At 37.5% G+C, this 17,500-nt stretch overlaps 1 protein-coding gene across 1 annotated transcript in view; it reads right to left on the reverse strand.

Annotated features, from left to right (window-relative positions):
- The window catches only part of snrnp200 (small nuclear ribonucleoprotein 200 (U5)), a 120,760-nt gene that overhangs the window by 87,411 nt on the left and 15,849 nt on the right, over window positions 1-17,500 (reverse strand). Inside the window, exons 6-12 of the mRNA XM_053680237.1 lie at window positions 16,064-16,159; window positions 7,288-7,440; window positions 7,041-7,140; window positions 6,823-6,959; window positions 6,482-6,562; window positions 5,947-6,120; window positions 2,764-2,901 (exon numbers count right to left, since the gene is read on the reverse strand). Of these exons, the coding sequence (XP_053536212.1) occupies window positions 2,764-2,901; window positions 5,947-6,120; window positions 6,482-6,562; window positions 6,823-6,959; window positions 7,041-7,140; window positions 7,288-7,440; window positions 16,064-16,159 (879 nt within the window). The remainder of the gene's footprint in view (window positions 1-2,763; window positions 2,902-5,946; window positions 6,121-6,481; window positions 6,563-6,822; window positions 6,960-7,040; window positions 7,141-7,287; window positions 7,441-16,063; window positions 16,160-17,500) is intronic.

The following is a 17,500-nucleotide window of genomic DNA, read 5'->3' on the forward strand; positions in this document are numbered from 1 at the left end:
CTGGAAAACACAATGGAACCACTGCATGAAGACTTACCTAGTCCAAGTTCAAATTTCATAATATCAAAGAAAATTTAAATTTTACACATTTTTCTAAGGGTATGTCCATGCGTTTTTACCAAAATCACCTTTTGGAGACTCCAAAGGACCACAGACACACAACTAGAACAAAAAGGCTACTATACTATTTTCCCCTCATAATTTGGGCAGTAATGAAAGGTGACACTAAGCACCATCATATCCCATATCCATCGATCTACAAAATGCATATTAAATTTAAACTAAAGCTTATTTATGTCTGAAAATTTTATATATACATACATGTGTGTGTGTGTGTATATATATATATATATATATATATATATATATATATATATATATATATATATATATATATATATATATATATACACACACACACACACACACACATATATACATACATATATATATATATACACACACACACACACGTACATACACACACACAATCTCACAAAAAAGTGAGTACACCCCTCACATTTTCGTAAATATTTGATATCTTTTAAAGTGACAACACTGAAGAAATGACACTTTGCTACAATGTTAAGTATTGAGTGTACAGCTTGTATAACAGTGTAAATTTGCTGTACCCTCAAAATAACTCAACACACAGCCATTAATGTCTAAACTGCTGGCAACAAAAGTGAGTACACCTCTAAGTGTACCCCTAATTCTCCGTTTGAGAATGCCCCACAGATGCTCAACAGGGTTTAGGTCTGGAGACATGCTTGGCCAGTCCATCACCTTCACCCTCAGCTTCTTTAGCAAGGCAGGGGTCGTCTTGGAGGTGTGTTTGGGGCTGTTATCATGCTGGAATACTAGATGAGATCTCATATCATTCTGTACTAGTTGACATCACTGCACTTTTTGATGTCTCCAGCTTTATACTCAATATAACTCCATATTGGCAAAAAAAAAAACAAAAAAAAAAAAAAAAAACATTTTTTGATCACAGTTCAAGGATTCTTTTCATGGTGTTGGTCTATCTTGCCAAAGAGTGTATACTACCTCTCTAGTATGCTCCGAAGTTCAACTAAACCCTTGGAGTAGTTAACCCATCTCTCTTAGATACTTTTCTTTGGAAACTGGTCACATGTTTGTACTTAGTTAGAAAATCTCAGGCCTTGAATTTGTAAAATCTACTATGATTTGTACATGTGGGGGGAAAATAAAATAAAAGTTTCCCATGGCAGTCTGAGAGTCATGCATTTCCTGCACCATATAAATGTCTTTAGGAATCGTGATTTTTTTTGTCTTATTGCCCACCCCCAGTGCACAGGTATTCAAATCTCTATTCAGGTAATTGTTATTCCCAGCTCAACATTAAATCAGTAATAAATGAACACAATGAAACTCAGGTCTGCAGTTTAAACTCATTTTGCACCAGAACTACACAGCTTTATTATTTAACATGGAATGTTATGCTGGTTTGACATTCATTTCTGTGGTTTCATTTTGTAATCATCTGTACTGACTATCAGATTTGAATTTTGACCATCAGATCACACTGTTACCGTAGGACAGAGGTTGCCAAAAAAAGGGTTGCTTGAGTTATAAATGGGGTACTGAGAGAGACTCTCAATCTTGTTTGCTTCATTCATTTGATAAATTAATATTAGAAACATCGAAGACAGACTTTGTGTTCTATTATTTCAAAATGTTACCGAGTCACAGACAAGCTACATTTAAATGAATAGAGTGCATCTTAATTTAGTCTTTTCACCATCCTGACACACAGCACTAGCATAACTCAGCAAAAAAAAAAAAAAAGAAAAAAAAATTCTCCTATTCAGCTACCTCTGATCAACAAAATAGTATCTCAAATCACATTTATGTATTATTCTAGAGTACAAACACTAAACGAGATTTCCAGTTACGTTAAGTGTTTGATTTTTAAAAGTACTCAAAAGTCTGACTTGCATACCAGCCCTCTAAATTTTCAGGATTAGTAAATACTTTTCAATGCAAGTTAGAGGTTTTCATTTGGGTTGCAGCCCATGGCAAATAATCACAATGGCAGCAGAAAGTTAAGAGAAACACAGCTTGTTAGTGTGTTTCACTGTGCATGAAATCAAACATTTTACCGTTCAACTTCGAAATTTGACACACAGGGCTGTTTTAGCTCTGACAAGCCGTCTAGTGAATGTGGTTTTTAAATCTTCCGGATGTATACAAGATACACAGTCAAGTGTGTGAACGCTGTGACTTGCACAGCCATTGCTTCTGCATGCACACACAATCAGGCATCTAGTATAAACCAGGCTCTATAATTAGGAGTTCACTTGGTTGCAAACCTGGAAAAACAGGCACCCACTTTGATGTTAGGTCAGTGGTGGTGTAAATTTTGTTGTATTTATCGACACCTTCTGTGAAACCAACACGTACACCTAGCAGATCTGCTCTCTGGCATACAGAGACTCACTTATAGAGTACTGCCAAGGGGGGGGGGGGGGGGGGGGGGGGGGCAATTTCAAGTTCTTTTTTTACTGCACAAAAAAAATGAACTAGGCATAGTTTGTGATAATACACAAACTCATTGCTGTTCGGATTGCTATAAACAGGCAGTTGATTTGGTGTGAAAATAATTATATAAAAGTCTTGGTTGGACATGAAGTGACTTAGAAAAGGAAACCCAAATATATATCTTTAAAAAAAATAAAATAAAAATAAAAAACCCTCTACATGAAACATCTGCCATGATGACTGAACATGTGATCTTACAGTGGGAGCGCACACCAACAGGTTCCCATCCGTCTCCATGGTGGTCTTGAACAGCTTACTTTGGATGCGGTTCAAGGTTTTGAACCCCTCAAATGCTGCTTGGGAGTACTTTGGCATCTTCTCAATAGCCACAAGAGTCTGAAAATCAATTACACTAAAAATGTAAGCACTAGCATGCAACAGAATTTGCCACAGACAATACAGTAAAGTATCTAAAGTTTCACATACCTGAGACAGAACTCAGATATGCAGTACACTTTCATACAACAGTACTGCAATGTTATTAAAAATGGATTGCTACTCTGGTGTGGAGCATTCATAAAAATTAAATCTCCGTTTAGAGCTCAAGTAACCAAAACTTTCAAGCTCCAAAACGTTCATAAAGGCATTGTAAAAGTAATCCATGTGACTCCAGTTGTTTAATCCCAATTTTACGAAGAGATACAAATGCTTTGTGTACGCAAAAAACTAAAATCAAGTTTTTATTCACAAAATATCTTCACTTCGCTCTCGCGATACGAGACCCAGAAGCACTGCACTGTTTACAGCACAGGAAGAGGGATGCTATACACAAACCAAGTCACATAGAACAATATTTCTATCAAAGATGTCTGCAGATTTCGACCTAGAGGAAGATTTGCATTTTTTAGTCTGTTGTCATGGCATTTTTTTTCTTCATTTGCTCTCACGTTAACGGGCATGTGCTCTGGTTCTCTCGGGAACGTGCGTTAGAGATTGATGCAGAAGTCAAGATATTTTGTGAATAGAGACTTCACTTTAGTTTTTGGCACACACAAAGTATTTGTATGCTTCATAAAATTTGGATTAAAAACTGGACTCACATGGATTACTTTCAAATGCCTTCAGGGATTTTTGGTACCTGAATGTTTTGGTTACAGTGACTAAACAGAGGGACAAATCTCACAGGTTTCTTAAAAATGTCGACATTTGTGTTCCAACGATCAACTAAAGTCTTATGGGTTTGGAACGACATGAAGGTTGATTAATTGATGATAGAATTTACATTTTTGGGTTAACTATCCAGTTAAAGTAAATAACTAAAGATGCACGATACTAAATTTCTCAGCCGATACCGATAACCGATTATGCAGAATGATATTGGCTGATACCGATAGTTCTGCCTTTTTTGCCTTCTTTTAAATTAATAATGATCAATTTAAAAGAATTCTGAAAGAAATGCAAATAAAAACTTTTTTCTCTCCATTTCAACAAGTTTTCTCACAGTAACTGGTCTCATAAACAGAAAACACATTACTCAAGTTAACATGAACACATTAAATTCTGAAGATTAAAGTAAGATTTCTTAACTTATTGAATGTTATAAATTCATATTAACATGGAATTCTAAAAAACCTCCTGTTAGGCTCACATTCACTCAACACAAACAAAAACATTTCTACTAGATCATTGAACATCAAACTGGTAATATATAATAAACTTTTTTATATATATATTAGCTGGATATGAAATACTACTCTACTCAACACCGAAACTTCAGCGGTGTAAAATTTCTGCAGTGCAGAGATTACAGAGTTTACAAATTGAAGTTGTGTCGTTATTCCTCAGAAGAGACATCATCTTTACACACAGCACGAAATCGATGCGTTTTCCCAGCCTCTTATGATTGACAGGATATAATCAGCCGTGATCATGGGATGTTTTTAAACTGTTGACCGATAGCGGGAAAAATAGCCTTTATCGGCCGATACATCAGTACATCTCTATAAAGAACACTGAATATTTGATTGCATAGCACTTGCTTGCAATAACTGCATCAAGCCAGCCACCCACTTATGACATCAAACTCTTGCATTTTTCTTTTGTGATGCTTTTCCAAGCTTGTTTCATGGCTTCTTTCGGTTGTTTGTTTTGAGGGGTTTCTCCCTTCAGTCTCCTCTTCAGGAGATGAAATGCATGCTCAGTTTGGTAAAGGTCTGGTGACTGATTTGGCCAGACTAACACTTTCCACTTTTTCGCCCAGATGAAGTACTTTGTTGTGTTGGCAGTGTGTTTTGGGCCATTGTCATGCTGCATGATAAAGTTCCTGCCAATAAGATTGGACACATGTGCCTGTAAACTGGCAGACAATGTTTCTGTAAACTTCTGAATTAATTCTGTAGCTACTATCATGAGTTAAATCAATAAAATTAGGGAGTCTGTTCCAGAAGCAGCCATGCAAGCCCAAGCCACGACACTACCTCCACTGTGACTCAACAATGAGCTTGGACCATGAGTAGATCCTTTCTTTCACCATACTTTGGCTTTTCAATCACTTTGGTAGAGGTTAATCTAGGTTCCAGAGCTTTTGTGGCTCATCTCTGTATTTCATTGCAAATTCCAGTCTGGCCTTCCAGTTCTTACTGTTTATGAGTGATTTGCGTTCCAAGTTTTCTTTAAATGTTGGATTGTTGTACCTTCACCCCTGCCCTCTGGAGGTTGTTGGTCAGGTCAGTGACACACTTTCTCTTCACAATGTTTGTCTTCATCTCGTTTCCTCAGCCCACCCGTTCCATTCTGGTTGTTGGTACACCAGTGGTATTTAACTTTTCCAGGACATTCCAAATTGAAGTATTGGCTATACCCAACACTTGTGCAATGGCTCTGATCAACTTTCATGCTTTTCTCAGCTTCAAAATAGCTTGCTTTTCTCCCACAGTCAGCTCTCTGGTCTTCATGTTGGTTTATCCTTTTTAACAACAAATGCAGTCTTTACAGGCAAACCCCCAGGCTCATTTGTTTTGGCTAGGCCTCTTATTTTCAGTCAAGGGAAAGTGTAATGCTACAACATACAAAGACATCCTATACAATTGAGTGCTTCCAACAGTGAGGCAACAGTTTGGAAGAGGCCCAAATGTGTGTGTGATGGTGAGGTTTCCACAAATTTTTTTAACCATGTAGTGCAAGTACTGTATGGCTGTTTGCCTGAAAATGGAATTAACGCATTGTATATTTCTCCACTATATTTGCCACCAAATAATTAACAGATACTGAACGACAATTTGAATGAAAACAAGTGAATTTTACACGGCACTGTACATTCTATAACACTGCTTCTTTCCAAAATGCACCAGCAAAGAAATCACAAACTGTGGTGGCATAAGAATTAAGTAAGTAACTACAATGTGTGTGAACCTAAATGTATTATTTAAAATAAACCCTCACCTCATCCTCAGAGAAGGGCTTGGGTTTAAGTGCAGGTACATGAACCTCCTCATAACCTTTCCTCTGTTTGCGGAAGGAACCATCGGGCAGCTGACAGCGCTTATTGGCCATAAAGTGACTCCCCTGGGTAAAGGCAAGGTCCTCTAGATCTAGGAGACGCCGAGCCGACATTGTCTACAAAGAGAATAGCAGACAACAACTTAAACAAATTTGAAACAACTATTCAGTCCATACAGGATTTTGTGGAGATTTGTTTGTGATTGTTGAGGCTAAAATCGCTCGATTTTCCTGTGGCTTTTTGACAATCTGCGATGCAATTTGCTGAGTTTTTGTGTACTTTTTTCTTGGCCCAAAACTGCTGTTATTTTGAAAAAGTGCAAGAGTGCAGAGTTTACTTGATTTTGCATTCACTTCTGCAATCGCAAAATCACAAAATTCTGGACTGCCCATTTTAGAGGTCATGCTAAAAATATAAATTAAAAAGCACATGGGGGGATTAAAAAAAATAATTTGTATAGTAAAAGCATTAAACCACCTGTCCATGATCAATGTCCATTGACTCCAGATCACTGTCTACTCGAGACTTTCTAACCCTTTCTCGTCGTGATCTCTCCTCCTACAAAGAAAAAAAGAAAAGAAAAAAAAAAGCAGTAGCCATTTAATGTTTCCTTCTACCAAAAAATTTTTTACACAGCACTAACAACTGTGCAAGTCTATTAACATTTAGGTTTAAACTTCAGTGGGCAGAGAAAGTTATTTTGTCACAAGGAAAAAAAACAGTATTCCTGCCTGAAAAGTTTTCTATTGATCAAACCACAAAATCTTACACCCTGCAGCTTTAAATAGTTATAGACAATGAGAAGTGAAGGTGCTCACTCGAATGATGTCTTCTTTTTCAGTCTCCTGCAACTGGTAAAGAACTTTAGACAAATCCTGGTCCGCTTCCATTTTGTTCATAATCCTCTCCTTCTCTGAGTCACTCTGAGCACTTGCCAACATGGTGCAGTAAAGGACTGTGAGAGTAAGAAAAATGTTAATGGAGAATTGTGAAAAGAATAAGCTAATTTAAAATAATTGGTCAGGAGTGCCTTTACTCATTCGTCTATGCTGGCGTAGGACCTTGATGAAGTCAAAGGTGTTAAAACCCAGCAAAAGTACCAACTGATTTTCACATTCTCGGTCATCAGTGGCAGTCTGAAAACAGAAAAAGTGGGAAATGGGAATGGAGTTATGGTTAGTTAAATCACAACATGAATTTCAGGACCAGTATCTAATTCTAAGAGTAATGCAACAAGAAAACAAGTAAAAGTCCTAAAGGAAATAGAGGTCGAAGGATCTCACCTTGAGAATCTCCAGAACCTCATCAGCTTTCTTCTGAGACACAATAGCATCGTCATAGAAACGACTGAGCTGTCGCTGAAGCCAAAAAGCATCGATATCTCTTGGATGAAGGTCTTTCTTTTTATTCGTCATCACATCTCCTGCGCTTCCAAGCTATATAGATAAGAGAAAAGAATTGACATCAACAAAATTCGATCATAATTTTTGGCAAAGATCATCATTATCAAAAAACTGAACTGTGTTCTGAAGCAGCCTCTGAGGCACTTGGAAACATCGAGACCAAAAATGCATTTGATTTAGGTAAAAAAAAAAGTTTTTTTAAATAAATAAAAAATAAGGAGCGTGTTACAACAAAGAAAGCTTCCAAGCGAATACTTGGAAGCGAATATTTCGATCAGAAAAGAAAAGACAGATCGGAAAAGTGTCAGGAATGCCCCTGTAAGAACAGGGGAGGACTTACACTCAATTATTAGGGTACAAACACACCATCAACAAACACTGATGCTCAGACCCGTGGCCTCATTCATCAATCATGTGTATGCACTTTTCTCTGCATTGAATGGGATTCATCAAGTTTTGCTTGTGTGAGGATCAGCATATATTTCTGCACATGCCCGAGCACGTGTCTGCAAGAACCAAGAACCCTAGTGGTAGAAAAGTGTAATAGCAGGTAAAGGCAAATGTTTGATGCGATGATGCTCTTGAATAGAAACAATACATCCCTGTGGAGATATTCATACCGGGCACGATCAAACACGGCACAACAAAGCGACACTTTCTTCGTCCAGTGCATCAATTTTTTTTTTACTGCCGCTTGGCGACAAAACAGGCCATTCAATTAAATTTGAGCTTTAGATCACTTGCCCAGGAGGCTGCTGTTGCACAAAAGGGCGAGATGGGTGATGTTATAGCACAGAAAGATGCTTTGAAAACCAGTGTAAACACCGAAGAAGTGCATTCCGGAAGAGAGAGGAGAATGGATATTGAGTTATCATCATTTGCCAAGTTTCCATCCACTTTTTCCACGAAGAAGTGCATTTCCGTTATCAACAAAGAGAAAACGCATGTATTTATTAAAAAAAAAGAAAAAAAAAAGTTTGCGATATTTGCTGTCTCCCGCCCGTTTCCATCCAATTGGCATTTTGTCGATAAAATGGTGCACGCATCAGTTACTTAAGCATTAAATAGTGCCCCTTTCTCAGCGCGCATGCGCACTCTCTCTCTCACTCAGACAAGTGCACGTACCATGAAGATATAAACAAACCATCGTCACATGCCATAGAATAAAGAATATTTCTTACTGAAATACTTCATATTTGTTTGAATGCAAACACTTTTCATAGTGTTAGAGTCTGACTTTTTGTAGCAGAAAACAATCAGTATGACATTTGTTATTTATCATTATATTCTTGTTGAAACATATCAGTAGGGTTGCAACTAACTATTATTCATGTAATCGATCATTCTTAACACCATGGAAATCAAACTGACGCACAAGGATAAACATGTTTATATCCAAAATTCTCCACTGTGTGCAAGGGGCAAGGGAAACTGCCGCGTTGCTCCTCACACGCGGTGTAGACGCGCTGATACAGAGTGGGAGCACAAGTAAGATCTGTAATGGCTAATTAAAACCCTATGATCACAAGTAAAATAATATTCCTAAAGGCAGTGAGTAACAGAAACCACAAGGTGGAGTGAAAGTGAGATTCTATTATTAATTTAGGACTGTAGTATACTGGGTGCTTTTTGTGCATCCATAAACATAATGCATGAATACTTCATTATATATATATATATATATATATATATATATATATATATATATATATATATATATATATATATATATATATATATATATATATATATACACACACACACACACACACACACACACAGTGAGGGAAAGAAGTATTTGATCCCCTGCTAATTTTGTACATTTGCCCACTGACAAAGAAATGATCAGTCTAAAATTTTCATGGTAGGTTTATTTGAACAGTGAGAGACAGAATAACAACAAGAAAATCCAGAAAAACGCATGTCAAAAATGTTATAAATTGATTTGCATTTTAATGAGGGAAATAAGTATTTGACCCCCTCTCAATCAGAAAGATTTCTGGCTCCCAGGTGTCTTTTACACAGGTAACGAGCTGAGATTAGGAGCATACTCTTAAAGGGAGTGCTCCTAATCTCAGCTCGTTACCTGTATAAATTACACCTGTTCACAGACGCAATCAATCGATCAGATTCCAAACTCTCCACCATGGCCAAGACCAAAGAGCTCTCCAAGGATGTCAGGGACAAGATTGTAGACCTACACAAGTCTGGAATGGGCTACAAAACCATTGCCATGCAGCTTGGTGAGAAGGTGACAACAGTTGGTGCGATTATTCGCAAATGGAAGAAAGACAAAAGAACTGTCAATCTCCCTCGGCCTGGGCCTCCATGCAAGATCTCACCTCGTGGAGTTGCAATGATCATGAGAACAGTGAGGAATCAGCCCAGAACTACACGGGAGGATCTTGTCAATGATCTCAAGGCAGCTGGGAATATAGTCACCAAGAAAACATGAAATCCTGCAGCGCCCACAAGGTCCCCCTGCTCAAGAAAACACATATACATGCCCGTCTGAAGTTTGCCAATGAACATCTGAATGATTCAGAGGACAACTGGGTGAAAGCGTTGTGGTCAGATGAGACCAAAATGGAGCTCTTTGGCATCAACTCAACTCGCCATGTTTGGAGGAGGAGGAATGCTGCCTATGACCCCAAGAACACCATCCCCACCGTCAAACATGGAGGTGGAAACATTATACTTTGGGGGTGTTTTTCTGCTAAGGGGACAAGACAACTTCACCGCATCAAAGGGATGATGGACGGGGCCATGTACCGTCAAATCTTGGGTGAGAACCTCCTTCCCTCAGCCAGGGCATAGAAAATGGGTCGTGGATGGGTATTCCAACATGACAATAACCCAAAACACACGGCCAAGGCAACAAAGAAGTGGCTCAAGAAGAAGCACATTAAGGTCCTGGAGTGGCCTAGCCAGTCTCCAGACCTTAATCCCATAGAAAATCTGTGGAGGGAGCTGAAGGTTCGAGTTGCCAAACGTCAGTCCCGAAAGCTTAATGACTTGGAGAAGATCTGCAAAGAGGATTGGGACAAAATCCCTCCTGAGATGTGTGCAAACCTGGTGGCCAACTACAAGAAACGTCTGACCTCTGTGATTGCCAACAAGGGTTTTGCCACCAAGTACTAAGTCATGTTTTGCAGAGGGGTCAAATACATATTTCCCTCATTAAAATGCAAATAAATTTATAATTCAATTCAATTCAATTTTATTTGTATAGCGCTTTTTACAATAGACATTGTCTCAAAGCAGCTTTACAGAAATATCAACACGGTATACAGATATTAAAGGTGTGAATTTATCCCAACTGAGCAAGCCACTGAGTGGCGACGGTGGCAAGGAAAAACTCCCTAAGCTGTTTTAAGAGGAAGAAACCTTGAGAGGAACCCGACTCAGAAGGGAACCCATCCTCATCTGGGTAACAACAGATATTGTGAAAAAGTTCATTATGGATTTATATGAAGTCTGTATGGCGTTAAGAGCAGCCGTAGTCCCAGCAGTCTGGAATTAAAGAAGATTTGAGCTCCATCCAGAGGCAGAAAGGATCTGGATCTCTAGTATCTCCATAAATTCGTGTGGGGCTCGGCGAAAGGAGAGAGGGAGAAAGTAGAACAGAATCTAGTCAGGGTAGGCTTGAGTAAACAAATATGTTTTAAGCCTAGACTTAAACACTGAGACTGTGTCTGAGTCCCGAACACTAATAGGAAGACTGTTCCATAACTGTGGGGCCCTATAAGAGAAAGCTCTTCCCCCTGCTGTAGCCTTCACTATTCGAGGTACCGTCAGATAGCCTGCATCTTTTGATCTAAGTAGGCGTGGCAGATCACATAAAACCAAAAGGTCGCTTAGATATTGTGGCGCGAGACCATTTAGTGCTTTATAGGTTAATAAGAGTATTTTATAATTAATGCGAGATTTTACTGGGAGCCAATGCAGTATTGATAATATCGGTGTGATATGGTCGTATCTTCTAGTTCTAGTTAGGACTCTAGCAGCTGCATTCTGGACTAATTGGAGCTTATTTATATTCCTACTGGAACATCCAGACAGTATGGCATTACAATAGTCTAATCTAGAGGTGACGAATGCATGAACTAGTATTTCCGCATCATGTAGTGACAATATGTTTCTTATTTTAGAAATATTTCTGAGATGAAAGAAGGCTATCCTAGTAATATTATCTACATGAGCATCAAATGATAGGCTGGAGTCAATAATCACTCCAAGGTCTTTAACTGCTGCACATGATGAAACAGAAAGACCATCCAGAGTAACCATGTGATCAGAAAGAATACTTCTAGCTACACGTGGGCCTAATAAAAGTATTTCTGTTTTATCAGAATTAAGGAGAAGGAAGTTAATTAACATCCAATGTCTAATGTCCTTTACACAATCCTCAACTTTACTAAGCTTATGTCTGTCCTCTGGCTTCGCTGAAACATACAACTGTGTATCATCAGCATAACAGTGGAAGCTAATTCCATGTTTACGAATAATTTGACCTAGGGGTAGCATATATAAAGTAAAGAGCAGTGGGCCTAAAACAGAACCCTGTGGAACTCCAAAAGTAACCTCAGTACGCATGGAGAATTCACCATTTACATCTACGAACTGATAACGATCGGTGAGATAAGACCTGAGCCAGGAGAGGACTGTTCCCTTAATACCAACAACATTTTCTAATCCATCAAGGAGAATAGTGTGATCTATAGTATCAAAAGCTGCACTAAGGTCGAGTAACACAAGCAGCGAGACACAACCCTGATCATAAGTCAGTAGAAGGTCATTTACTACTTTAACTAACGCTGTCTCTGTGCTATGATGAGGTCTAAATCCTGACTGATATATTTCATGAATGTTATTCCTATCTAAGTACGAGCATAACTGCTTTGCTACAACCTTTTCTAAAATCTTAGAGATGAAGGGGAGATTTGATATTGGTCTATAGTTGGACAATTGAGACGGGTCAAGATCAGGTTTTTTAATCAAGGGTTTAATAACTGCTAATTTAAGTGATTTAGGTACATAGCCACTGCTTAGGGAAGAATTGATTATATTTAGAAGTGGCTCAATTACTACTGGACCAATCTGTTTAAACAAACATGTAGGTACGGGATCTAGTATGCAAGTTGATGAATTGGCTAAAGAGATTAATGTAGCTAGTTCGGTCTCTCTAAGCGGCGCAAAACACTCTAAACATTGATCTGATATTGCTACATTGTCATGTAATGGGTTTATTACAGTACTGTCCAGTTTTAATTTAATGGCCTGTATTTCACGTCTAATATTTTCAACCTTATCATTGAAAAATTTCATGAAATCTTCACTGCTATGTAATGATTGAGTGTTTCTCTCTGTAGTGGTTTTATTCCTAGTTAATTTTGCTACTGTGTTGAAAAGGAATCTAGAATTGTTTTTGTTGTCTCCTATTAAGGTGGAGAAATAGATTTTTCTAGCATCGCCAAGAGATTTCCTATATTTCAGTAGGCTCTCCTTCCATGCTGTTTGAAATATCACCAGTTTGGTTTGACGCCATTTACGTTCTAATTGTCGAGTTGTCTGTTTTAAGGTTCGCGTTTGATCGTTATACCAGGGTGCTAATTTTTTTTCTCTAATTATTTTCCTTTTGAGTGGAGCCACTCTATCTAGCGTGTAGCGGAGTGTTGACTCCAAGCTTTCAGTCGCCTGATCGAGTTCTGTGTGATCTGACGGTGATCCAAATCTAATTGATGTTTCTGCGAGGTTATTTATGAAGCTCTGTGCAGTAGCTGATGTGTAGGTACGTTTTACGCGGTAGCGAGACGAGGTGGAAATATTATGATCAATACGTATTATGAACGAGATAAGATAATGGTCTGAGACAACTTCAGACTGCGGAAAAATGATAATATTTTCTATACTTAGTCCGTATGTTAGTATGAGGTCAAGAGTGTGACCACCATTATGAGTAGGCCCGATTACGTTCTGATTAATCCCTACTGAATCTAAGATGGACACAACCACTATTCTTAGAGGGTCTTCCAGGTTATCAAAATATAACATTTTTGACATGCGTTTTTCTGGATTTTTTTGTTGTTATGCTGTCTCTCACTGTTCAGTCTATAATTTTAATGGTAGATTTATTTGATCATTTCTTTGTCAGTGGGCAAACGTACAAAATCAGCAGGGGATCAAATACTTTTTTCCCCCCTCAATCTGTGTGTGTGTGTGTGTGTGTGTGTCTGTGTATATATATATATATATATATATATATATATATATATATATATATATATATATATACACACACACACATATATATATGCACATATATATATACACACACATATATACACACATATATACACACACATTATATATATATATATATATATATATATATATATATATATATATATATATACATATAATGTGTGTGTATATATGTGTGTATATATGTGTGTGTGTGTATATATATATGTGCATATATATATATGTGTGTGTATGTGTATATGTATATATATATATATATATATATATATACACATACATATATATACACATACACACACATATATATATGCACATATATATATATATATATATACACATACATACATATACACACACACACATATATATATATATATATGTATGCACATATATATATATACACACACACACACATACATACATACATACATACATACATACATACATACATACATACACACACACATACACACACACACAGTATCTCACAAAAATGAGTACACCCCTCACATTTTTGTAAATATTTCATTATATCTTTTCATGTGACAACACTGAAGAAATGACACTTTGCTTCAATGAAAAGTAGTAAGTGTACAGCTTGGGTAACAGTGTAAATTTGCTGTCCCCTCAAAATAACTCAACACACAGCCGTTAATGTCTAAACCGCTGGCAACAAAAGTGAGTACATCCCTAAGTGAAAATGTACAAATATTTAAGAATTCAAGATGGCAGAGATTTCAAATAGGTGGAAATTGAGGTCATATGGTTCACTGAACTTGGCACGAACCAGGGAATCCAGGGATGCTTAGCTATTAAATTTTGGACACATGGTTCTAAAGTTAGGACCATAAATGTACTTCCAAATCAGGCCTAAATTTGACCTGATTGTGGTGCTAAGTATTGGCAGCACTTGGCCCAAATTTGGTGAAAATGTTCCTTAGACCGTCCCCAATTAGTGTGCCAAATTTCACAACTTTTCACCTGATGGTTCTATGAGCTGCCATAGACACCCTTGCCAGAACAAGTCAGACTGAACTCGTCACAACCCAGGATGCTTGGCTTTTAAGTTTTGGACAAACAGTTATGATTATAAACACGTGAAATGCCTACTAAAATCTGATTAGCTGAAGGACCCAAGTTTTTCAAGAAATTAAATGATTAAAATTCCGTTATAGATCAGCAGAACGATGCAGCACAATAAATTTCAGCTCAAAAGCACTTTTGGTTCCTGAGAAACAGCTAATTTAACCCAAGTCTGCCTCCTTTCAATGACCACACCCCAACCTTACCAGAGATCCTCAGAACCTTGTTCTGAACATGTTTTTCAAGTTTGGGACAAATCCATATAACCATTTATTAATTACAGCTGCTTGAGTAAACCAGCTCTGCTTACTTAGAATGAATTTATTTATATTTAAAAAAATATATATCAATTTAAATACATTTAAATGCAGATGCTGACAAGTTTGTACTGTTAACATGTTCTGAAAAATAAAGATAGTCAACTGTTGGGGAAAATGTTTTTGGGGCATGTGTAAGATTTTGTATTGAAAATGATGGGCATGATAACACACATCCTATCACAGGACGGGGATATGCTGCTTCATCTTGAACCCAGGTTTTGTACCATATAAACAGAACAGACAGACTTTCAAGCAGAAGTGTGACTTACAGTTCTCCATGTAGTCTGAGGTTCAGGACTTTCCCTTCATTTTAAACCGATCTGAAGTAACTAGTAACTTGCTACTTGAGTAGTCTTCTCATTGGATACTTTATAACTTACTTTTTATTTTAATTATTACTTTTACTGTTACTTATGTAGTTTTACTTGTACTTGAGTAAAATTTCAGGTTACTCTACCCACCTCTGCTGATCCATCCCTCCATTTCCAGCCCTGATTCTAGCCAAAATGAATATTAGCTTGAAAGGCACTCCCCACTGTATTTGCGTAGTGCTGATATGCCAAGTGCAGAATAGGAAGGGAAACTGCCACTCATGCCATCCAATGAACAGGATATTTGGATTGTAATTTACAGGGGTTTAAAAAAAAAGGGCTCCTCTGTTTTGGTTGATGAAAATAAAGAGGGATTTTGGTAAAAAAAAAATATTTTTTAAACTACATTTTAGTCTAGTCTTTTTGTGTCAATAATACTGAGTGATAATGCAGTCACAGTTCGTGTTTAATGACCACGTTGTCTTGTGATCATCTCGTCTTAGTCATGGAAAAAAGGTGGTCAACAAACACGGTCATAGTTTTTGGTAAAAAAATTAATGGCACCAGTCATCTTATTACGAATTAAGAACTACCCCTTTGTTCTCTGAGCAAAAATGCTATTTTTGTCTAATTGATATAATCCACTTAAATGAAACTGACTATGGCTTGATTACTTACATTAGCAGACAGCGTACATCCCACATCTGCTTCTTCACCTTCACTGTCATCAGAGCCTTCATCACGTACTTCTCCAAACTGGTCTTCGTCACCTTCCTAAACACACATACAAGTGCAGTTAAGGCCAAAAGTTTACATACACCTAGGCTAAGGACATTCAAACTCAATTTTTCCAGAACGTCACATATTTCATGTTACCATATATTTCTTTTCAATTAGGATATGTACTTTATTTCCATGATTGATCATTTCAAAGTAACAGCTAAGCGATATTTAAACAGCTAAAGCCAATTTCAGCTTTTATTTACTATCAGATTTTCAGAGATGCGATTTACATACACTTAGCTTCATTTTTCAAACTGGATGCGAACTGATTTATTCATAAAGCATTCGTACAAACATGTACAAAAGGGGTTCATAAAAAATATATACATATCACACAAAAATCATACAGATCCTATTCATCCTCCCAAGTGTGTAAATTTACTCAAAAGAACATTAATGAATGGAAGTCTTGATCGGATTCAAAACCATATAAATGAGTAATTAATGCACTTTTATACAGATTACACAATCAAGTTTAAATAGTTTGTGCATTTTTTGTTAGAAGTTTAATGAAGCTTTTGTGAAACCCAGTCCGTTCATATCAGAGAATATAACCACATTACCCCTATCCACACTGCACTGGCTCCCAATGAAGTTTCATGTTGGTTATAAAATACTACTATTGACCTGAATGGTCTCACGCCACAGTGCCTGAACAAACTTTTGGTCATTTATGATCAGTCACACCTACTTCCATCAAAAGGTGCAGGTTATTTATTGGTACCTCAAATAGTGAATGGGAACGTAAATATACACATAATTAAAATTGCAAGCAGCGATGAACAGGCCCTCGCACCCGGGTGCACATTGGGGCTGCTCTGCCAGGGGAAAGCCATTCCATTTTTAAGAATGTATATAGTTGTTTTTGACATTTCCCTATTGCCAGTAAGTGGCACTATGACTTGGCAGGTAAATCGCTTCCAGCCTGGAGTCCTATCACACATGGGAAACCTGGATCAGATTGAACATTGTATGCTTGAGTTATAACAACTTCCATTTTAATAGCATGTTTTAGCACTTGGCCAAGTGTTGCTAGCATGTTTAGAATTTGTTGTGTATGTTTAGAATTCGTATATATTGCTAGGAGTACAGTATAAAACATGTCACTTCCTGCTCCCTGGGATATGCTCCAGTTTTCACCATGACCCTGAAGGAAGGATAAACGGTATAGAAGATGGATGGATGGATGGACATGTCACTTCCTGTTGCCAGCAATTGGCACTATAATGATGAATGAACATTGGCATGTAGATGTCTTCAGGCCAGGATTCGTATCAAACGTGAAGTTTGGTGCAGATTGGACATTGCATGTACAAGTTATAACAACTAGCT

This window comes from Ictalurus punctatus, chromosome 5 (assembly GCF_001660625.3).
Source record: "Ictalurus punctatus breed USDA103 chromosome 5, Coco_2.0, whole genome shotgun sequence".
NCBI classification, from domain to species: domain Eukaryota; kingdom Metazoa; phylum Chordata; class Actinopteri; order Siluriformes; family Ictaluridae; genus Ictalurus; species Ictalurus punctatus.